The sequence below is a fragment of the Carcharhinus amblyrhynchos genome, chromosome 9, assembly GCF_965287045.1.
Source record: "Carcharhinus amblyrhynchos chromosome 9, sCarAmb.v2.hapA, whole genome shotgun sequence".
In the NCBI taxonomy this organism is placed as follows: domain Eukaryota; kingdom Metazoa; phylum Chordata; class Chondrichthyes; order Carcharhiniformes; family Carcharhinidae; genus Carcharhinus; species Carcharhinus amblyrhynchos.
In genome coordinates this window covers 103,681,638-103,704,759 of record NC_137332.1, presented here as the reverse complement: position 1 = coordinate 103,704,759, position 23,122 = coordinate 103,681,638, and the positions used below count along the sequence as shown (strand labels likewise).

At 47.8% G+C, this 23,122-nt stretch overlaps 1 protein-coding gene across 1 annotated transcript in view; it reads left to right on the top strand.

Moving 5' to 3' along the window:
• The window catches only part of LOC145348236 (gamma-aminobutyric acid type B receptor subunit 1-like), a 226,536-nt gene that overhangs the window by 192,235 nt on the left and 11,179 nt on the right, over nt 1-23,122 (top strand). The window contains exons 11-17 of the mRNA XM_080196436.1: nt 2,194-2,259; nt 5,246-5,437; nt 7,577-7,825; nt 8,452-8,515; nt 11,071-11,148; nt 18,787-18,937; nt 20,082-20,214. Of these exons, the coding sequence (XP_080052562.1) occupies nt 2,194-2,259; nt 5,246-5,437; nt 7,577-7,825; nt 8,452-8,515; nt 11,071-11,148; nt 18,787-18,937; nt 20,082-20,214 (933 nt within the window). The remainder of the gene's footprint in view (nt 1-2,193; nt 2,260-5,245; nt 5,438-7,576; nt 7,826-8,451; nt 8,516-11,070; nt 11,149-18,786; nt 18,938-20,081; nt 20,215-23,122) is intronic.

Genomic DNA, 23,122 nt, shown 5'->3' with positions numbered 1-23,122 from the left:
ACTGAGCTAACCGCAATTGCCCTCATTTCGCCCATATCCCTCTACCCCCGTCGCACCCATGTAACTGTCTAAATGTTCTTTAAAAGACAAAATTGTACCCGCCTCTACTACTACCTCGTGAAGCTTGTTCCAGACATGCACCACCCTCTGAGTGAAAAAATTGCCCATCTGGACACTTTTGTATCTCTCCCCTCTCACCTTAAACCTATGCCCTCTAGTTTTAGACTCCCCTACCTTTAAGGGTTATGGGGAGAGGGTGGGAATGTGGAACTGAGACACGACAGATCAGCCATGATCTTATTGAATGGCGGGGCAGGCTCGAAGGGCTGGATGGCCTACCCCTGCTCCTATTTCTTATGTTCTTATGTTCTTATTAAACTCCATCTGCCATTTCTCCACCCAAGTCTCCAACTGACCTATATCCTGCTGTATCCTCTGATGATCCTCATCACTATTTGCAAATCCACCAACCTTTGTATCATCCGCAAACTTACTAATCAAACTAGTTACATTTTCCTCCCAATCATTGTTATATATTACAAACAGCAAAGGTCCCAGCACTGATCCCTGAGGAATGCCACTTGTCACAGCCCTCCATTCAGAAATGCACCCTTCCACTGCTACCCCGTCTTTTATGACCGAGCCAGTTTTGTATCCACCTCACCAGCTGCCATGTGGCTTCACCTTCTGTAACAATCTGCCGTGAGGGACCTTGTCAGAGGCCATACTGAAGTTCATGTGGACAACATCCACTGCCCTATTCTCATCAATCATCTTCATCACTTCCTCGAAAAACTCGATCAAGTTCGTGAGACACAACCTCCCTTTTATAAAGCCATGTTGACTCTAGCCAATACATCCACTTATTTGTAAGTGGGAATAAATCCTGTCTTGAAGAATCCTCTCTAATAATTTCCCTACCACTGATGTAAGGCTCACCGGCCTGTAGTTACCTGGATTATTCTTGCTACCATTCTTAAATAAAGGAACAACATTGGTTATTCTCCAGTCCTCTGGGACCTCTCATGTAGCCAGTGAGGATACAAAGATTTCTCTCAAAGCTCCAGCAATTTCCTCTCTCAGTCAATTTAGCATGGACAATCCACCTAACCTGCACATCTTTGGACTGTGGGAGAAAACTGGAGCTCGCAGAGGAAACCCACCCAGACACAGGGATAACGTGCAGACTCTGCACACAGACAGTGACCCAAGCCAGGAATCAAACTCAAGTCCCTGGCGCTGTGAGGCACAGTGCTAACCACTGCGCCACCGTGCTACCCTGTCGAAACCTTCCAAACAAGACAACCCTACTCATTCTAGGTATCAATTTTGTCAACGTCCTGTACTGTGTACAGTTTTGGTCTCCTTACTTGAAAAGGAAATACTGGCTCTAGAGGGGGTGCAGAGGAGATTCACTAGGTTGATTCTGGAGTTGAGAGGGTTGGCTTATGAGGAGAGACTGAGTAGACTGAGGCTATGTTCATTGGAATTCAGAAGAATGAGGGGAGATCTTATAGAAACATATAAGATTATGAAGGGAATAGATAAGATAGAAGCAGGAAAGTTGTTTCCAGTGGCAGGTGAAACTAGAACTAGGGGGCATAGCCTCAAAATAAGGGGAATCAGATTTAGGACTGAGTTGAGGAGGAACTTCTTCACACAAAGGGATTTGAATCTGTGGAATTCCCTGCCCAGTGAAGCAGTTGAGGCTACCTCTTTGAATGTTTTTAAGGCAAGGATAGATTTTTGAATGGTAAAGGAATTAAGGGTTATGGTGAGTGGGTGGGTCAGTGGAGCTGAGTTCACAAAAAGATCAGTCATGATTTTATTGAATGGCGGAACAGGCTCGAGGGGCCAGATGGCCTACTCCTTCTCCTAGTTCTTATGTTGTTCTTAAATAAGGAGACCAGAGCTGCACACAGAATGTACAGGAGCTGACACTTGGACACTTGTGGGCCATTCAATACCTGACAAGAGTGGATCACCCCCTTTTACTCACTGTGTGCTGTCCATGAACAGGAGGTGACACTGAGACACACCCGGACAGGAATGAAGAATTCCTTCGGACCCCAAAGTATGTTGTGCTGTGTAGGTGGGTGTGGTGGGAGGCGGTGGAAGGGTGGGGGAGGGGGGGGGGGCTGCTGCCATTATTGGTTTCACAATCTAACACAATGTTTTACTCCATTTCTGCAGAGGCAAGATGCCCGCATCATTGTCGGGTTGTTCTACGAAACTGAGGCGAGGAAAGTCTTTTGTGAGGTACGGGCACACTGGGGGAAGAAAAGCACCTCTGCATTTATATAGCACCTTTCCCATCCACAGAGTATCTAAAAGCAGAGAAAAATACTTTCATTGGGTTTAGTCGCTGTTCTAATGCTGGAAACCTGGTGGGGAATGTGTATAGAAAGATCCCGTGAATGGCAGCTTGTTAATGGTCAGATACTCTGTCTTAGTGATGTCAGCTGATTGATAAATATTGACCCAGGATGTGGCCTCCTAGCTCTCCTCCAAAGAACATAGCAGGATCTTTTACACCCACCCGGGCCTCGGTTCAAGGTCACATCCGAAAGGCAGCACTCCCTCAGAACTGGGACTGGAGGGTCAGCTGAAATGAGTGTGGCATTGAGGAGTTCCCCCAGAACTAGAATTAATAGGAATCAGGGGGAAAGCTCTCCGCTGGTTGGAGTTGGACGTGGCACAAAGGACGATGGCTGTTGGAGGTCAATCGTCTCGGCTCCAGGACATCACTGCAGGAGTTCCTCAGTGTCTTGGGCACAACCATCTTAGGCTGCTTCATCAATGGCCTTTCCTCTGTCATAAGGTCAGAAACAGGATGTTCGCCAATGATTGCACAATGTTCAGCACCATTCGCGACTCCTCAGATACTGAAACAGTCCATGTTCAAATGCAGCAAGATCTGGACAATATCCAGGCTTTGGGCTGACAAGTGGCAAGTAACATTTGCGCCACACAAGTGCCAGGCAATGTCCATCTCCAACAAGAGAGCATCTAACAGTTACCCTTTGATGTTCAATGGCATTACCATCACTGATTCCTCACTACCAACATCCCAAGTGTTAGCATTGACCAAAAATTGAACTGGACCTGCCATATAAATGTCATGGTTGCCAGAGCAGATTGGAGGCTGGGATCCCTGTGGAGAGTAACTCACCTCCTGACTTTCCCAAAGTCTGATCACCATCTACAAGACACAAGTCAGGAATGTGATGAAATATTCTCCACTTGGGTGCAGCTCCAACAACACTCAAGAAGCTCAACACCATCCAGGACAAAGCAGCCGGCTTGATTGGCACCACATCCACAAACATTCACTTCCTCCACCACCGATGCACTGTGACAGCTGTGTGTACCATCGACAAGATGCACTGCAGCAATTCACCAAGATTCATTCGGTAGCACCTTCCAAACCCATGACTGCTACCATTTAGAAGGACAAGGGCAGCAGATACCTGGGAACAACACCACCTGCAAGTTCCCCTCCAAGTCACTCACCATCCTGAATTGGAAATATATCGGCCATTCCTTCAAGTCGCTAGGTCAAAATCCTGAAATTCCCTCCCTAGCGCCATTTGGGTTCACCCACAGCATGTGGACTGCAGTGATTCAAGAAGGCAGCTCACCATCACTTTCTCAAGGGCAACTAGAGATGGACAATAAATGCTGGCCAGCCAGCGAAGCAAATGTCCCATGAATGAATTAAAAAGAAACTAAATTAAATCAACAAAACCTGAAATTGAAAGCTCATCTCAGTAATGGTGGCCATGAAACTACCATCGATTGCTGTGGAAACTTATCTGGTTCACTAAAATGTCCTCCAGGGATGGAAATCTGCCGTCCTTACCCTGTCTGGGCCACATGTGACTCCAGACCCACAGCAAAGCGGTTGACTCTTAACTGCTTCTCTGAAATGGGGAGGCGATGGTCTAGTGGTATTACCGCTGGATTATTAATCCAAAAAATTCAGCTAATGTTTTGGAGACCCAGGTTCAAATCCCACCAAGGCAAAATTTGAATTTAGTACAAACATCTATTTCTACTGATGACCATCAACTATTGTTGATTGTCAGAAAAACCCATTTGGTTCACTAATGTCCTTTAGGGAAGGAAATCTGCCGTCCTTACCTGGTCTGGCCTACATGGGACTCTTGAGCCACAGCAATGTGGTTGATTCTCAACTGTCCTCAGGCGCCTAGGGATGGGCAGTAAACGCTGGCCAGCCAGCAACACGTGACCCACAGATTTTAAAAAATGGCCAAGCGAGCCATTCAGTTAAAGAGCTATTAAGAGTGGGCACCAAATATCGGCCTTGCCAGTGATGCCTACACCCCGTGGAATAATTTAACACCTAATCCCACAAAGTATCTCACTGCTGTTTGTTTGCACACTAACATAGTCACATTATAAATGCAATCACACTTCAGAATAATTCATTGTAGGTGTGAGACAGTTCAGAACGATATGGTAAGGTGATATACAAACAAACACAAATTCTGAACTCATTACCACAACAAACACACCCAGATAAGACACAAGGGCAGGATATTACTTTGACCTTACACACACAAACACTCTGATACAACATTCCCTCACTAGCTGTCACTGATTTAACACTCCCCTCACTGTAACACTCTGATATTGCACTGCTCTGACTGTAATATTGTATATAACACTCCCCTCACTGTAACACTCTGATATTACACTGCTCTGACTGTAATATCATATGTAACACTTCCTTTGCTGTAACACTCTGGCATTACACTGCTCTAACTGTAATATCATACATAACACTCCCCTTGCTGTAACACTCTGACATTACACTGCTCTGACTGTAATAGCATATATAACACGCCCATCATTGTAACACTCTGATATTACACTGCTCTGACTGTAATATTGTACATAACACTCCCCTCACTGTAACACTCTGATATTACACTGCTCTGGCTGTAATATCATATGTAACACTTCCTTTGCTGTAACACTCTGGCATTACACTGCTCTAACTGTAATATCATACATAACACTCCCCTTGCTGTAACACTCTGATATTACACTGCTCTGACTGTAATAGCATATATAACACGCCCATCATTGTAACACTCTGATATTACACATCACACCTTACTGTAAGTCTGTGATAACATCCCCCTCCTCCCTGACGATAACCCTCTGCCCTGATGCGTTGTGCTAATTCCCCACAGTGTCTATCTCCCTCTGCCGGCAGGTGTACAAGGAGAAGTTATACGGTAAGAAGTACGTCTGGTTCCTGATCGGATGGTACGCTGACAACTGGTTCAAGATCCAAGACAACAACATCAACTGTACAGTGCAGCAAATGACGGAAGCGGTGGAGGGCCACTTGACCACTGAGATCCTGATGGTGAATCCCACCAACAGCAGGGGAATCTCCAAAATGGTGAGGATGGAGCTCAAACTGATTAGGGCCTGGTCTAGGGTTTCTTTTTAAAATGCTTGCTCAGCGTTTTGGCGTCACTGTGTTTTGTTACCCCTTCCTCAAGCTGCCCTTGACGGTCATTGATTCCCTACACTGTAGAAGGAGGCCATTCAGCCCATCCGGTCTACCCCAACTCTCAGAGCATCTTACCAGGCCGATCCCTGTAAACTCTACATATTTAACATAGCTAATCTGCCAAACCTACACATTGTGGGACATTAAGGGGCAATTTAGCACGGCCAATCCACCTAACCCGCACATCTTTGAACTGTGAGAGGAAACCGGAGCACCCGGAGGAAACCCACGCGGAGAACGTGCAGACTCCGCACAGACCTTGACCTGAGGCTGGAATTGAACTGGGGTCCCTAGTGCTATGAGGCAGCAGTGCTAACTACTCTGCCACCGTGCCACCCAATGTGGTTGTGAGCCACAATCTTGAACTACTCTAATGTGCTGGGAGGGGAGCGGCAGGGGGAGGTTGCGGGAGGAGGGGTGGAAGGTGGTGGGGAGGGCAGAGGGAAGGGGGAAAGTTGCGGGGGGAGGCGGTGTTGTCACGGAGAGAGTCCCTGCACTTTCACCTAGTGATGATGGAGCAAGCACCATTACGTATACAAATTAAAAGTTCCTGTGGTTGGAAGGAAGATTTGATGGTTCCCAAGCGCAAACTAGCCTTGATTGTCCAGGTGTTGGGAGTCACGGATTGTGGCCAGGGGTTGGGGACGGAGATGGGGTGGAGGCGTTACTGGTGAAGAACTCTTGTCGAGTTGCTGCAGTGCAAGTTAGAGATGGGTCCCGGGCTTGTACAATGATGCCACACAGAGGACAATACCCTAATAGTGGCATTATAAAATAAATACGACACAGAGGTGACATGGGGATACAGTTATTGTCACCAGACTAGTAATCCAGAGCCCCAGGGTAATTAATGCTCTGGGGACCCGGATTCAAACCCCACCATGGCAGATTTGAATTGAATAAAAATCTGGGATTAAACGTCTAGCGATAATCATGAATCGATTGTCATCTGGTTCACTAATGTCCTTCAGGGAAGGAAATCAGCCATCCTTATCCTGTCTGGCCTACACGTGAATCCAGAGCCACAGCAATATGGTTGATGCTTAACTGTCCCACTGAAATGGTCCGAGTAAGTCACTCAGTTCAGGGGTAATTCAGGATGGACAATAAATGCTGGCTGGTGATGCCCACATCCCCTCAACAGAGAGGGAAAAAAACATAAAATAGATGTTAGCTCAGGTGACTGAAAGGTTGGCTAGAAATAACCTAGGTGTCACTAGCTGGGCCAGCATTTATTACACACGGTCCAAGTGGCTTGCTAGGCCATATCAGTTTTGGTTAAAATTTATTTATTAGCCTCACAAGTAGGCTGACGTTAACACTGCAATGAAGTTACTGTGAAAATCCACTAGTCGCCACACTCCAGCGCCTGTTCGGGTACACTGAGGGAGAATTTAGCACCTAACCAGCACATCTTTCAGACTGTGGGAGGAAACTGGAGCAGCTGGAGGAAACCCATGCAGATATGGGGATAATGTGCAAACTCCGCACAGACAGTGACCCAACGGCAGAATTGAACCCGGGTCTCTGGCTCCGTGAGGGTTTGGAAGTACAAGTAGACCAGACTGATTCTTACAGATTCCAGTTTCAGCTTCTGCCGTGGTGAGATTCGAACCGGGGTCCCCAGCACTTTACCCTGGCTCTCTGGATCCACTAGACCAGTGACTATACCATTGTGCCACTGCCTCCCCCACATTGGTACTAGGTGCGTTTAAGGAAATTCCACAACCTCGGGCCCAGACAGCTGAAGGCACAGAATGGGGGAGTGTTTAACATCTGGATTGCTCAGCTGGCCAGAATTTGAGGAACACAGAGACCCTGGCTGGCCATGGGACTGGCGGGGGGGGCGGTTAAAGAAACTGGGGAGAGAGTGAGCGGAGGGGAGGGAAACGCAGTGCGAGGCCATGGTAGGTTTTAGAAAAAGGAGGGAGAATTTTCTGTCGCCTGACAGCTGTGAGACTGATGGGTTGGGGATTCTGTGCGCTGTCGCCCAGATGAACCTTGTCGCCCTGTCCCCTTCCTCAGACCTCTCAGGAGTTCTTGGAGAAACTGCAGACGGTGATCAAGAAGTCGCCAGAGGAGACAGGGGGCTACCAAGAAGCCCCCCTGGCCTATGATGCCATCTGGGCCCTGGCACTGGCCCTGAATAAAACAGCCCAGGAGCTGGAGAAGAAGCAGATGCGTTTGGAGCAGTTCAACTATCGCAGCCAGAACAGGGACATCACTGACGAACTTTACAAAGCCATGAATTCCTCTTCTTTTGATGGGGTCTCGGTATGTGTGTATCCATATGTATGTATCTGTGTGTGGTTATGTGCAAGTGTATATGTCTGTATATGTGCATGCCTCTGTCTGTATTTATAAATCTCGTGCCTCTTTGAGTGTGTGTATCTGTGTGCTAGTGTATCTGTGTATCTTGCTGTGCATGTGTATCTGTGCGCAAGTGGCAGTCTTCATATGTCACTGTCTGTGTGTCTATGTCTGTCAGCGACTATTTGTCTGTGTACGTCTCTGTGTATGTACCTGTCCATGTGAGAGCGTGCGTGTGTATGTGTCTGTGCGCATGTGTGGTGTACATGATTGTGTGCCTGAGTGTGTGAGGGAGAGTGTGTGTGTGTGTATGTGTGTGTGTGTGTGTGAGAGTTTTAGTGTATTTGTGTGTCTATGCGATTTTGTTTGTGTGTGTTATGTGTGTACATAGCATGTGTATGCGCATGTGTTTCTGGGTCATTTATACAGTGTATCTGTGCAAGAACTCTTGAGGATGTTTATGGCGCTCCCAGCTTTAACATTGATCTGATCTCCTCTTTCCCACATCCCACCCTCGGTGCGGATGACCTTCTGGAACATTGATGGACCTCCAACATTGACATGTTCTTTCCCTCCCCTCCCACCCTCAGGGTCACGTGGTGTTCGATGCCAGTGGATCCCGAATGGCCTGGACAATGGTTGAGCAATTGCAAGGTACATTTTTGTCACTTTTTTTATTCTTCTGTGGAATGTGTGAAGGGATTCCATTTGTTGCCCTTGAACTGAGTGTCTCACTTGGTCATTTCAGAGGGCAGTTTAGAGTCAACCGCATTGCTGTGGCTCTGGAATCACATGTAGGCCAGACCGGGTAAGGACGGCAGATTTCCTTCCCTGAAGGGACATTAGTGAACCAGGGGAACAATTGTTTTCATAGTCACCATTCCAGGTGAGATTTGAATCCGTGTTCCTGGAGAATTGGATGGCTACTGGATATCTAATCCAGCAACTGGCCACCAGCCCACTGTTTCCACCCTACCTCCTGTGTGCTTACTGAAGTAGAAGTGGGTGTTGGATGGTATAACGCACACTGTACACTGCCGGCAACAGCTGAGCGCATCTAGCAGGACTGGATATGGAAGGGAGGACAACGCAAGCTGTCCGCTCTTTAACACTCCCCATTTCCGCCACCGCAGATATCCAGATTCCATCCAGTTTCCTGTCACCAGAAACCCTTTAGTGAACCAAAAGGCCACGCTCACGGCTTTCAGAGCAAACAAGTCTGTCCCCCTAGGGATATATGAGGAGAGACTAAATGGGTTAGGATTCTATTCACTGGAGTTTAGAAGAGTGAGAGGGGATCTCATAGAAACTCAAAAAAATTCTAACAGGGTTGGACAGGGTAGATTCAGAAAGCAAAAGAGAAAATGCTGGAAAATCTCAGCAGGTCTAAGGTTTTGGCAAAGGGTCATCTGGACTTGAAACGTCAGCTCTTTTCTCTCTTTACAGATACCGCCAGACCTGCTGAGATTTTCCAGTGTTTCCTCTTTTGGTTTCAAATTCCAGCATCTGCAGTAATTTGCTTTTAACTAGATTCAGAAAGAATGTTTCTGATGATGGGGGAGTCCAGGACTTGGGGTCATAGTTTGAGGATAAGGGGTAAACCTTTTAGAACTGAGGTGAGGAGAAATTTCTTCAGCCAGAGAGTGGTGAATGTGTGGATTTTTCTCTTCATTCATGGGACATGGGCGTCGCTGGCTGGCCAACGTTTATTACCCATTCCTAGTTGTCTGAGGACAATTGAGAGTCAACCACATCGCTGTGGCTCTGGAGTCACATGTAGGCCAGGCCGGGTAAGGACGGCAGATTTCCTTCCCTGAAGAACATTAGTGAACCAGATAGGTTTTTCCTGACAGTCGACAATGGTTTCACGGTCATCAGTAGATTCTTAATTCCAGATTTTTTTCATTGAATTGAAATTCCACCATCTGCCATGGTGGGATTTGAACCCAGGTCTCCAGAACATTAGCTGAAGTTTCTAGATTAATAGTCCAGCGATAATACCACTCAGCCATCACCTCGCATATTCACTACCACAGAAAGTTGTTGAGGCCAAAGTATTGTGTGATTTCACAATATTTCAGCACTAGGGTCTAAAGGAATCAAGGGATATGGGGGGGGGGGCAGGATCAGCAGATTGAATCAGCCATGATCAAAATGAATGGCGCAGCAGGCTCGAAGGGCTGAATGGCCTCCTCCTGCTAGCTTCTATGTGTTCCCATCACTTCTAACAATGGTCCCTCTCAAAGCAACAAGTTTTCGTATCCCTCTCTCCCACCGCCACTTCCCATTCCCCACTGGGCAAGAATCCACCCACTCAATAAGGGAGCTGGTATTCCACAAGCGGGGTGGGGAGGGGAACGCCTCTATCGATGATCCCCCCCCTGCCCGTCATAATACTTACTTAGTCCCAAATATTGGGGAACAATTTCGGTCTGTTTTCTAGATGGATTCTTGCTGTATTTGTGGAGATATTCAGCACATCCTTTCATGGCGGGTTCCGCTCTAGTTCTCTCTGGGTGGAATTTTGTCGGTGTTTTCTAAGATTTTCCTCCCTGTCCCTTTGTCTGTAATTCCTGTCTGCAACTTGCCGCAATCCCCCCATCCCACGAAAGTCAGATTAAAGAATTATTCCTCTCCCAGTTGGAATGACAGCCCCATGTCGGTGACTGTGAATGTTTTTTTATTCATTCATGGGACATGGTCGTTGCTGGCTGGCCAGCATTTATTGCCCATCCCTCGTTGCCCGAGGGAAGCTGACAGTCAATCACATTGCTGTGGCTCTGGAGTCACACGTAGGCCAGACCACGTAAGGACGGCAGATTTCCTTCCCCAAAAGACATCAGTGAACCAGATGGGTTTTTCCACAATGGTTTGACGCTTATCAGTAGATTCGTAATTCCAGATATTTTTTATTGAATTGAATTCTGCCGTGGGGGGATTCGAACCCAGGTCCCCAGAACATTAGCTGAGCTTCTGGATTAACAGCCTAGATAATACCACTAGGCCATCGCCTGCCCTTAAATGGGGGGAGAGGTGGGTGAGGGGGTTAATCCTCCTCCCACTGGGAATGGGCTGCCCAGTGCCTGAGTGAATGGGGAGGAGGTGTGGGGGGGAGAGGTGGGTGAGAGGGTTGCCGTGAGGTTGATGAATGTTTATCCTGCTGTTCAGGAGTGGTTTGATAATAGAATGACTCTGTATCTTCCCCACAGATGCTAAATATGTGAAGATCGGTTACTATGACAGCACGAACGACAACATGTCCTACTTTGGGACAGACCGCTGGTTCGGTGAGTCAATATTCCTGTCACTCAGAATCAATCCCAGATGCTTTGTCTTAGCCCGAGGCTGGTTACAGACTGACCTTTCTTTCTGCCCTGACTCCGTATTTCTTGACATATGAAGCTATTGCTCACTGGGTATCTCTCTTGCCTCTGAGGGTGAAGGCCATGGACCAAAGCCCAAGGGACTTGAATTCAATTTCCATAGCCTGACACTTCCAGTGAGGGAGTGCTGCACTGTCAGAGGGTCAGTACTGAGGGAGTGCTGCAGTGTCAGAGGGTCAGTGCTGAGGGAGTGCCGCACTGTCAGAGGGTCAGTGCTGAGGGAGTGCTGCACTGTCAGAGGGTCAGTACTGAGGGAGTGCTGCACTGTCAGAGGGTCAGTACTGAGGGAGTGCTGCACTGTCAGAGGGTCAGTACTGAGAGAGTGCCGCACTGTCAGAGGGTCAGTGCTGAGGGAGTGCTGCACTGTCAGAGGGTCAGTACTGAGGGAGTGCCACACTGTCAGAGGGTCAGTGCTGAGGGAGTGCTGCACTGTCAGAGGGTCAGTACTGAGGGAGTGCTGCACTGTCAGAGGGTCAGTGCTGAGGGAGTGCTGCGCTGTCAGAGGGTCAGTACTGAGGGAGTGCTGCACTGTCAGAGGGTCAGTACTGAGGGAGTGCTGCACTGTCAGAGGGTCAGTACTGAGGGAGTGCTGCACTGTCAAAGGGTCAGTGCTGAGGGAGTGCTGCACTGTCAGAGGGTCAGTACTGAGGGAGTGCCACACCGTCAGAGGGTCAGTGCTGAGGGAGTGCTGCACTGTCAGAGGGTCAGTACTGAGGGAGTGCTGCACTGTCAGAGGGTCAGTGCTGAGGGAGTGCTGCGCTGTCAGAGGGTCAGTACTGAGGGAGTGCTGCACTGTCAAAGGGTCAGTACTGAGGGAGTGCTGCACTGTCAGAGGGTCAGTACTGAGGGAGTGCTGCACTGTCAGAGGGTCAGTACTGAGGGAGTGCTGCACTGTCAGAGGGTCAGTACTGAGAGAGTGCCGCACTGTCAGAGGGTCAGTGCTGAGGGAGTGCTGCACTGTCAGAGGGTCAGTACTGAGGGAGTGCTGCACTGTCAAAGGGTCAGTGCTGAGGGAGTGCTGCACTGTCAGAGGGTCAGTACTGAGGGAGTGCCACACCGTCAGAGGGTCAGTGCTGAGGGAGTGCTGCACTGTCAGAGGGTCAGTACTGAGGGAGTGCTGCACTGTCAAAGGGTCAGTACTGAGGGAGTGCTGCACTGTCAGAGGGTCAGTACTGAGGGAGTGCTGCGCTGTCAGAGGGTCAGTACTGAGGGAGTGCTGCACTGTCAGAGGGTCAGTACTGAGGGAGTGCTGCACTGTCAGAGGGTCAGTACTGAGGGAGTGCTGCACTGTCAAAGCGTCAGTACTGAGGGAGTGCCGCACTGTCAGAAGTGCCACCTTTCTAAGCTGAGACTCCATGTGGAGGGGGCGAGCAATCCTGTCACCATTGGTTGGATGATGAACAGTGGAGTGGTCTGAGTGTGACAGACCCTCGCCCGAGGGAGAAGGGGAGGGAGAAGGGTGAGATTTCAAACCAAGTAGATGCTCACTTCTCCCAGTATCTGCTTATGGAGCTCAGTGTCAATTTCTGTTTAGTAATCGCTACATCCTGAAGTGTTTTGGGGTTGTTTACAATGTTCTGGGTGCTATATAAATGTATCGATTAATCAGACAGGTACTAAGCGACAGGTTTTGAACAGGAGCAGAGTTTTTAAGGAATGTGTAACAGGTAAATACAGAGTTAATAAGCCACAGGACAGTTAAAGAATCTCAGCAGTACACACCGACAGCTCGAGCAGGCGGGTAGGAGATTAATCACATTCATCACACTGTGTCGCATGTGATAAAAGAGAGAGAGAGAGAGGGGAATGGAGGATGTAGGGCAATGCAATGTGAATAGAACTGGAAAAGGTGTAGCCTGCTTCAGAGAAACAGCACTGCCTACATCGAGAGACCACACACTCCCCCTGCACCGAGAGATCACACACTCCCCCTGCACCAAGAGATCACACACTCCCCCTGCACCGAGAGACCATACACCCCCCCCCCGTACCGAGAGACCACACACTCTCTACTGCAGTGAGAGACCACACACTCCCCCTGCATCGAGAGACCACACACTCCCCCAGCACCAAGACCACACACTCCCCCTGCACCGAGACACCACACACTCCCCCTGCACCGAGAGACCACACACTCCCCCTGCACCAAGAGACCACACACTCCCCCTGCACCGAGAGACCACACATTCCCCCCTGCACCGAGAGACCACATACTCCCCCTGCACCGAGACAGACTCTCTCCCTGTGTCTGAGGAAGGAGTATGGAAGGCAGGATGGATATCATTTATCAACCTTCTTTCAAAGGCTGGCACTTGCACGTGAGCTGAATGGCCTCCTCTGTGCTGCATAGATTCTATAATAATTGTGGAGAGATTCCTGTGAAAGTTTATGTGGAAAAATGTGCTGGCTATATTAATATTGTAGACACATAGCATGTGTATATAAATCCTTCAATCTAGAACGTTACTGCCACACACACAACTCTCTTCAAACAATATTTTTCAAAGAATCAAGTGCTGGAATCAAAGAGATGATATGTCAGGGATCATTTCTCGGTTTTCCTGATCTTGATACCTTAGATCCATTCCTCGCGTGGGCGCCAGCAATTTCACATGTCGCCTCTCATCTAAAGAAATGCAGTATGAAGTGGATAAATATGAAGTTATCCACTTCACTAGCAATAATAGGAAGACATTAATATTTGAATGGGTGTAATTTGAGAAAGGTGGATACTCAGTGAGACCTTAGAGTCCTTGTGCATCAGTAGCTAAAGCAAGTGTGCAGGTACAGTAGGCAGTATAGAAGGCAAATGGTATGTTGACCTTCATAGCGAGGGGATTTGAGTAGGGATGTTTTGCTGCAATTGATTAGGGCGTTGCTGAGGCCACATCTGGAATAATGTGTGCAGTTTTGGCGTCCATATCTGAGGAAGGATGTCCTTGCTATGGAGGGTGTACAGCGAAAGTTTACCAGGCTGATTCCTGGGATGGCAGGTCTGTCATATGAGGCGGGACTAAATCGGGTGGGATTATATTCACTGGAGTTTAAAAAAGTGAGAGTGAATCTCATAGAAACTTATAAAATTCAAACAGGCTTAGACTGGGTAGATTCAGAAAGAATGTACCCCATGGTGGGGGAGTCCAGAACAAGGGGTCATCGTTTGAGGAGAAATTTCTTCATCCAGAGGGTGCTGAATGTGTGGAATTCACTACTACAGAAATGTAGCTGAAGCCAAAACATTGTCTGATTTCAAGAAGAAATTAGATATCGCTCTTGGGGCAAAAGGGATCAAGGGATGTGGGAGGTAGGGGGATTCAGGATATTGAAATGAATGTCAGGGCAGGCTTGAAGGGCTGAATGGCCTACTTCTGCTTCTAGTTTCTAAACTTAACATGCTTCTGCTGCAGCAATTGATCTCTCAGTGACCTCAGGTGCCAATTGCTGTAGTTAAGCAGCTGGACTGCTGGCCTTAAAAAGGGACAGGGAACACGAACCTCAGCCCCGCATTAGGGGGTGAAAATGGGGCTGCGTCCCCGCGGTGATACCTGCAGTTAGGAATAAAGGCACTGAACACCAGTAATTTATCCTTTTATGTAACTATCACCGCTGGGACTGGAGATGTGTGGAGCCAGCCCACACACCCCAGTTGATCAAGAACGCATCTTTCATGAAAACAAAGACATGCATTTATACCACACTTGTCACCATCTCAGTGTGTTCTAAAGAACCATACCCCAGTAAAGTACATTCTGGAAGATGGTCACTGCTGTAATCACCGCAACTAATTTATGACTACACCATGCTGCCCCAGTTTATGGAGTGGCACGGTGGCAAGCACTGCTGCCTCACAGCACCAGGAACCTGGGTTCGATTCCCAGCTTGGGTCGCCGTCTGTGTGGAGTCTGCACGTTCTCCCTGTGTCTGCATGGGTTTCCTCTGGGTGCTCCAGTTTCCTCACACACACTAAAAGACAGGCAAGTTCAATGCATTGGCCGTGCTAAATTCTCCCTCGGTGTAGCCGAACAGGCGCCAGAGTGTGGCGGCTGGGGGATTTTCACCGTAACTTCATTGCAGTGTTAATGTAAGCCTATTTGTGACACTAACAAATAAACATAAATTTATGCACAGTGAGATCTGGCAGACACCAATGTGAAAATGACCAAATAGGCTGCTGAAGTGAGACTGGTTGAAGGATAATTCATGGCCACGCGATATATACTAAAACAGGTAGATGAAGTGAGAGATCTTGGTGTTCAAGTACACAGGCCCCTAAGGCAACAGTTCAAAGTTGTGAAGGTATATGGAACGCTCCTTCATTGGCAGAGGCACAGAATATAAAAAGTAAGGATATAATGTTGGAATTGTATATAACTCTGGTGAGGCCACCACTGGAGTGTTGTGTGCAGTTCTGGTCACCACATTACAGGAAGGACATAATTGCTCTGGAGAGGGGGCAGTGGAGGTTTGTCAGAATGTTGCCAGGGCTGGAAAAGTGTAACAATGAGGAGAGATTAGTTAGGTTGGGATTATTTTCCTTGGAACAAAGAAGAACAACAAAAAAGAACAAAGAACAACACAGCACAGGAAACAGGCCCTTCGGCCCTACAAGCCCACGCCGCCATTTTAGCATTCAGTGAGTGCCCGCTTCTACCGATGACCTATGAAGGTTGAGGGGTGACTTGATAGAGATGTACAAAAGGGGAAGAGATAGATTGGACAGTATAAAATTGTTTCCCTTGGTGGAGAATTCTAGAACCAGGGCTCACAGATTCAAGATAAGTGGCAGTAGGTGTAGAGGGGATATGAGGAAGGACTTTTTTTACGCAGAGATGGGTATCTGGAATTCGGTACTTGAGTTGGTGGTGGAGGCAGAGATCCTAAACTCTTTAAAGAAGTACCTGAATCTGTACCTTAAATGCTGTAAGCGACAGGGCTATGGGCTGGGAGCAGAGGGGGAGGGGTAAGGGGGATGGCAAATACAGCAGTGGTAATCCCCAATTAGTGCGCCCAGAGCTGGCTCCAGCCTGCTGCGCTATGTACTTCCCACATCAGCATGTTATCCTGGAGTAACTGACATTATATTAATTAGCAGGAAGTCTCACTGTGAGATACAGTCCCTCACTGCTGCACCACAACGTCAAGTGCCCAACACTTCACATTCCGAATTTGGGATTCATCTCATTTCCATTTCACATTTTCAAGTTTTACACTCTAAAATAAATACAACTTGTGAATTAGATTCCGATCTCTATCTCACTCCCAGATATCCATTATTCTATATATAAACCATCTGAACCCTCGATTAGATTCCAGTCTGTAACTCACTCCCAGGTATCCATTATTCTATATATAAACCATCTGAACCCCTCGATTAGATTCCAGTCTGTAACTCACTCCCAGGTATCCATTATTCTATATATAAACCATCTGAACCCCTCGATTAGATTCCAGTCTGTAACTCACTCCCAGGTATCCATTATTCTATATATAAACCATCTGAACCCCTCGATTAGATTCCAGTCTGTAACTCACTCCCAGATACCCATTATTCTATATATAAACCATCTGAACCCTCGATTAGATTCCAGTCTGTAACTCACTCCCAGATATCCATTATTCTATAAACCATCTGAACCCCTCGATTAGAGTCCAGTCTGTATCTCACTCCCACTATACTTGTCTCTGTGAAACCATGGAAGGGTTAGTTTGTTCTGTGGTAAGGTGACAGTTGTGCTTTGTTGAGTGTTCCAGGATATCAAGGTGATATTTTTTGTTCTGAAAGCTCTGCGGGTGTGAAGGAGCGACCTCCCTAGCCTCTGGGATGCTAATACCACACACAGGTCTCGTACAGAGCCCCAACAAAGAGACAATGCTGAGAGCGGGGGAGGAAAGGTTTTTGATGTCAGCTTCCCGTCCTTTAGTCTCTATAGAAACTGCGGGAGCCTCTCCGACACATGTAGACCTCTCATTCAGGTCACCATGGCAACCCGGTGGATTGCCGCAGTGGCTCTCAGGGCTGTTGCTATGGAGATAGCAAAGTTGGAGAGCTGCGCTCCATACTGATGCCTCCTGGAAAACAACATGAGGTAGAGGTATCGTTTTTGGAAGCGGCTGCTTCCTAGGCTGACCCTGAACCATCTGATAATCACCCCCCTCATCCATCTCTCCTCCACCCCATTCCCAATCAGACACCGTTCCCAGTTAGAGAGGGATTAACCCTGATCCCCGCATTCCCAATCAGACACTGGGCAGCCCGTTCCAGTGGGAGGGGTTTACTCCTCTCACCCTCCCCATTCATAGTCTGCAGCCCATTCAATCAACATTCATTGGCAGCATTGAATTCATTACTAAAAGAATAAAGAATTTGTAACAAACATCCAGGAGTTACAAACTGGAATTTAATCGAGAGGTTCAGATGGTTTATATATAGAATAATGGATACCTGGGAGTGAGTTACAGACTGGAATCTAATCGAGGGGTTCAGATGGTTTATATATAGAATAATGGATACCTGGGAGCGAGTTACAGACTGGAATCTAATCGAGGGGTTCAGATGGTTTATATATAGAATAATGGGTATCTGGGAGTGAGTTACAGACTGGAATCTAATCGAGGGGTTCAGATGGTTTATATATAGAATAATGGGTATCTGGGAGTGAGTTACAGACTGGAATCTAATCGAGGGGTTCAGATGGTTTATATATAGAATAATGGGTATCTGGGAGTGAGTTACAGACTGGAATCTAATCGAGGGGTTCAGATGGTTTATATATAGAATAATGGATACCTGGGAGTGAGTTACAGACTGGAATCTAATCCAGGGATTGAGATTTGATTTGATTTATTATTGTCCAATGTATTAGCATACAGTGAAAAGTATTTCCGTTTTTCAAAGCATAACCATTCATAGAGAAAGAAAGGAGTGCAGAATGTAGTGTTACAGTCATAGCTAGGGTGTAGAGAAAGATCAACTTAGCGCAAGGTAGGTCCATTTAAAAGTCTGATGGCAGCTGGGAAGAAGCTGTTCTTGAGTCGGTTGTTACGTGACCTCAGACTTTTGTATCTTTTGCCCAAAGGAAGAAGGTGGAAGAGAGAATGTCCGGGGTGCGTGGGATCCTTGATTATGCTGGCTGCTTTGCTGAGGCAGGGGAAGTATAGACAGAGTCAGTGGATGGAAAGCTGGCTTGCCTGATGGGTTGGGCTACATTCACAACCTTTTGTAGTTTCTTGCGGTTTTGGGCAAAGCAGGAGCCATACCAAGCTGTGATACAACCAGAAAGAATGCTTTCTACGGTGCATCTGTAAAGGTTGGTGACAGTCGTAGCTGACATGCCAAACAGATGGTTTTTATGTAGAATAATTGATATCTGGGTTATATTAGGTGCACCTCAGAAATTAGTTCATTAGCTATTCAGTATTTTTGGCTTCCTGACATGATGAAAGTCAGTATGAAAATGTTTGCTTTTTTTTTCTCTCTCTGTCTCTTTTTAAGAGTGCTAATTGGCTCACCACCCTGTCCCTTGACTCTCGGTCTCTCTCCAGGTGGGGTTCCTCCTGCTGACCACACCAAGGTCATCCCGACTTTCCGGTACCTATCTCAGAAACTCTTTGTGTCGGTGTCGGTCCTGGCTGGCCTGGGAATTTTACTGGGGATTATCTGCCTGACCTTTAACATCTACAACAGCAACGTGCGGTGAGTCGGGAAGCCTCGCCGGTGTTTGGAATTTGGCATGGGGCCTCTATCAGCCACTCCACCATCGCCCCAGTGTTCGCTGGTCCACCTCCTGTGGGCTCCCAAATCCATTCACACCTCCACTTTAAAGTTCTCATCCCTCTTTCCAAACCCCTCACCCATCCCTACCTCCGTCATCTCCTCCAGCCCCAGCAATCCTCCACAATACGCTCTTAACAAATTCTGGGGCCTAAGGCGCAGGCCCCATCTGGATTGGGCTGTGAGCAGTGGAATTCCCTCCCAATCCTTTTCCCCTTTCCTTGCCCCCTTAAGGGGCATCTTAAAATATTTATGTTTAGCCAAGGCTTTTTGTTATCCATCCCTAATATCTCCATAAGATCATAAGATATAGGAGCAGAATTAGGCCATGCGGCCCATCAAGTCTGCTCCGTCATTCAATCATGGCTGATATGCTCCTCATCCCCATTTTCCTGCCTTTTCTCTGCAACCCCGATCCCCTTATTAATCAAGAACCTATCTATCTTTGTCTTAAAAACACTCAATGACCTGGTCTCCACAGCCTTCTGTGGCAATGAGTTCCACAGATTCAGCACTCTCTGGCTGAAGAAATTCTCCCTTATCTCGGTTCTAAAGGGTCGTCCCTTTACTCTGAGGTTGTGCCGTCGGATCCTGGTTTCTCCCACTAATGGAAACATCTTCCCATGTCCACGCAATCCAGGACTTTCCGTATGCTAAAAGTTTCAATAAAATTCCCCCCTCGTCCTTCTCAACTCCATCGAGTCCAGACCCAGAGCCCTGAAATGCTCCTCGGACATCAAACCTTTCACTCCCAGGATCATTCTCGTGAACCTCCTGTGGACCCTCTCCAAGTCCAGCACATCCTTCCTTTGATACAGGGCCCAAAATGGCTCACAGTATTCCAAATATGGTCTGACCAGAGCCTTATAAAGCCTGAGCCGAACATTCCCTGCCTTTGTATTCTAGTCCTCTTAAAATAAGGCCTAAAATCTCTTTATGTCACTCTGTGTCATATTTTGACAGCTGCCCCTGTGAAGCATTTTGAGATGTTTGGCTGCATTGTTGGTGCTATACAAATGCAGGATGTGTTTAGTGTAGTGACTTCCCGACTTTTCCTTCATTCCAGGTACATTCAGAACTCCCAGCCCTACCTGAATAACATGACGGCAGTGGGCTGCACGCTAGCACTGGCGTCTGTCTTCCCCCTCGGACTGGACGGATACCACATTCGCAAATGGCATTTCCCTCTCGTCTGCCAGGTGGGTCATGCAGGAAGGAAGGCAGATAGAATAAAATAGCTACAGGGCAGAAGAAGGCTATTCGGCCCATCGAGTCTGCACCGACCACAATCCCACCCAGGCCTCATCCCCATAACCCCAGGCATTTACCCTAGCTAGCCCCCCTGACATTAAGGGGCAATTTAGCATGGCCAATCAACTTAACCCACACATCTTTGGACTGTGGGAGGAAACTCACACAGACACGGGGAGAACGTGCAAACTCCACACAGACAGTGACCCAAGGCTGGAAGCAAACCTGGGTCTGGGTGGATAAAGGAAGAATTCACCTTCATTTGAGCCCCTTTCACTCAAAGCACCTCATAGCCACTGAAGTATCTTTGAAATCCTGCCCCCCCCCCCCCCGCCCCAACCTACTTGTAAGGTCTGTCATAGAGAGGGAGTACAGTGAAGGTTTACCAGGCTGATTCCTGGGATGGCAGGTCTGTCATATGAGGAGAGACTAAGTCAGTTAGCATTGTATTCACTGGAGTTTGGAAGAGTGAGAGGGGATCTCATAGATACTTATAAAATTCTAACAGGGTTGGACAGAGTAGATTCAGAAAGAATGTTCCCAATGGTGGGTCACAGCCTGAGGGTAAGGGGTAAACCTTGTAGGACTGAGGTGAGGAGAAATTTCTTCACCCAGAGACTGGTGAATGTGTGGAATTCACCACCACAGAATGTAGTTGAGGCCAAAACGTTGTCTGATTTCAAGAAGAAATTAGATATAGCTCTTGGGGCTAAAGGGATCAAGGGATACGGGTAGAAGCGGGGATTAGGATATTGAATTTGATAATCAGCCATAATCAAAATGAATGATGGAGCAGCTCAAAGATTCAAATGTCCTCCTTCCATTTCCAGTTTCTAACCCTCTCACAGCTCCTTCGTACCTTCCAAACTCACAGCCATTTAGAAAGACAAGGGCGGCAGGTACCTGGGAACACCACCACACGGAAGTTCCCCTCCAAGTCACTCACCTTCCTGACCTGGAAATCTCTCGGCCGTTCCTTCACTGTCACTGGGTCAAAATCCCGGAACTCCCTCCCTAACAGCACAGTGGGTGTACCTACACCGCAGGGACTTGCAGCGGTTCGAGAAGGTCACCCTGACCGATATTTACCCCTCGGCCAACATCACGAGGGATTAACAGACGATTCCTCCACTCGCGCGTCACTCTCTGTGTGGGCTGGCTGTGCGCAAATTGGTTCCCGTGTTCCCTGCGTCACCATGGTGACGGGCTACACTTTGGAAGTATTATATTGGCCATCCTACATTTTGGTGACGTGCTGAGACTGGGAGAGGCGCTCCAGAAACGCCAGTTTGGTTCACTGACCGCCCGCCCCCCCAACCCCACTTCAGCAGGGGAATGAAACGTCCCGGTTCCTTGGTGATATTTTTTCTTCTTCACAATCGGTCAATGAGGAGCATTCAGTCCCCACCCAGTGGTCGAAGGTCGGACTGGTACCCACCAGAACACTGGAGAGTTAATGGAGGTGGGGGGGGGAGGTGGTTCTCTGGAGGTTCGGTGCTGCCACACTCTGATAGGTTGTGCCAGGCCTGTTGCTATGGGGTTCAATTAGCTTGGCGCTATTTTTAGTGCCCTCGTTAATCCGTTTGCTTTTCCTCGCTGTCTCTGTTCTCTCTGTGCCACTCTTAACCCACCAGCTACCGGCAGGAAATCCGAGCAGGTAGATTAAAATTAAACAGCGACACAGAGGGATAAAAATGTTTCTGATTGAATGCACCCCCCCCTCACCCCTCCACCAGCCGCTCCAGCTCCCCGCCAACCTCCACCCCCCACCCTCAATATTCAATTCAATTCCCTCACTGCAAAAAAAACACAACTAAACAGCAGCCAGAGGAGTAACTGCAGTTTCTGCCTCATTTGAAAGACAGCATCTCTGACAGTGTGGCCTCCCTGCGGAGCCGCAGTGTCAACCTGAGCTTTGTACTCAAATCCCCAACCACTTGAATCATCTTTCTGAGGCGAGTGTGTGTGTGTTTGCACATTAGTCTGTGTGTGTGTGTGTGTGTGTGAGTGAGTGTGTGTATGTGTGAGTGAGTGTGAGTGTTGTGTGTGTGTAGTGTGTGTGTGCATGAGTGTGTGTGTGTGTGTGAGTGAGTGTTGTGTGTGTGTAGTGTGTGTGTGCATGAGTGTGTGTGTGTGTGTGTGTGTGTGTGTGAGTGAGTGTTGTGTGTGTGTAGTGTGTGTGTGCATGAGTGTGTGTGTGTGTGTGAGTGAGTGTTGTGTGTGTGTAGTGTGTGTGTGCATGAGTGTGTGTGTGTGTGTGTGTGTGTGTGTGTGAGTGAGTGTTGTGTGTGTGTAGTGTGTGTGTGCATGAGTGTGTGTGTGTGTGTGTGTAGTGTGTGTGTGCATGAGTGGTGTGTGTGTGTAGTGTGTGTGTGCATGAGTGAGTGTGTGAGTGAGTGTTGTGTGTGTGTAGTGTGTGTGTGCATGAGTGTGTGTGTGTGAGTGAGTGTTGTGTGTGTGTAGTGTGTGTGTGCATGAGTGTGTGTGTGTGTGTGAGTGAGTGTTGTGTGTGTGTAGTGTGTGTGTGCATGAGTGTGTGTGTGTGTGTGTGTGTGTGTGTGAGTGAGTGTTGTGTGTGTGTAGTGTGTGTGTGCATGAGTGTGTGTGTGTGTGTGTGTAGTGTGTGTGTGCATGAGTGTGTGTGTGTGTGTAGTGTGTGTGTGCATGAGTGAGTGTGTGAGTGAGTGTTGTGTGTGTGTAGTGTGTGTGTGCATGAGTGTGTGTGTGTGTGTGTGTAGTGTGTGTGAATGAGTGAGTGTGTGTATGTGTGAGAGTGAGTGTGTGAGTGAGTGTTGTGTGTGTGTAGTGTGTGTGTGAATGAGTGAGTGTGTGTATGTGTGAGTGAGTGTGTGTGTG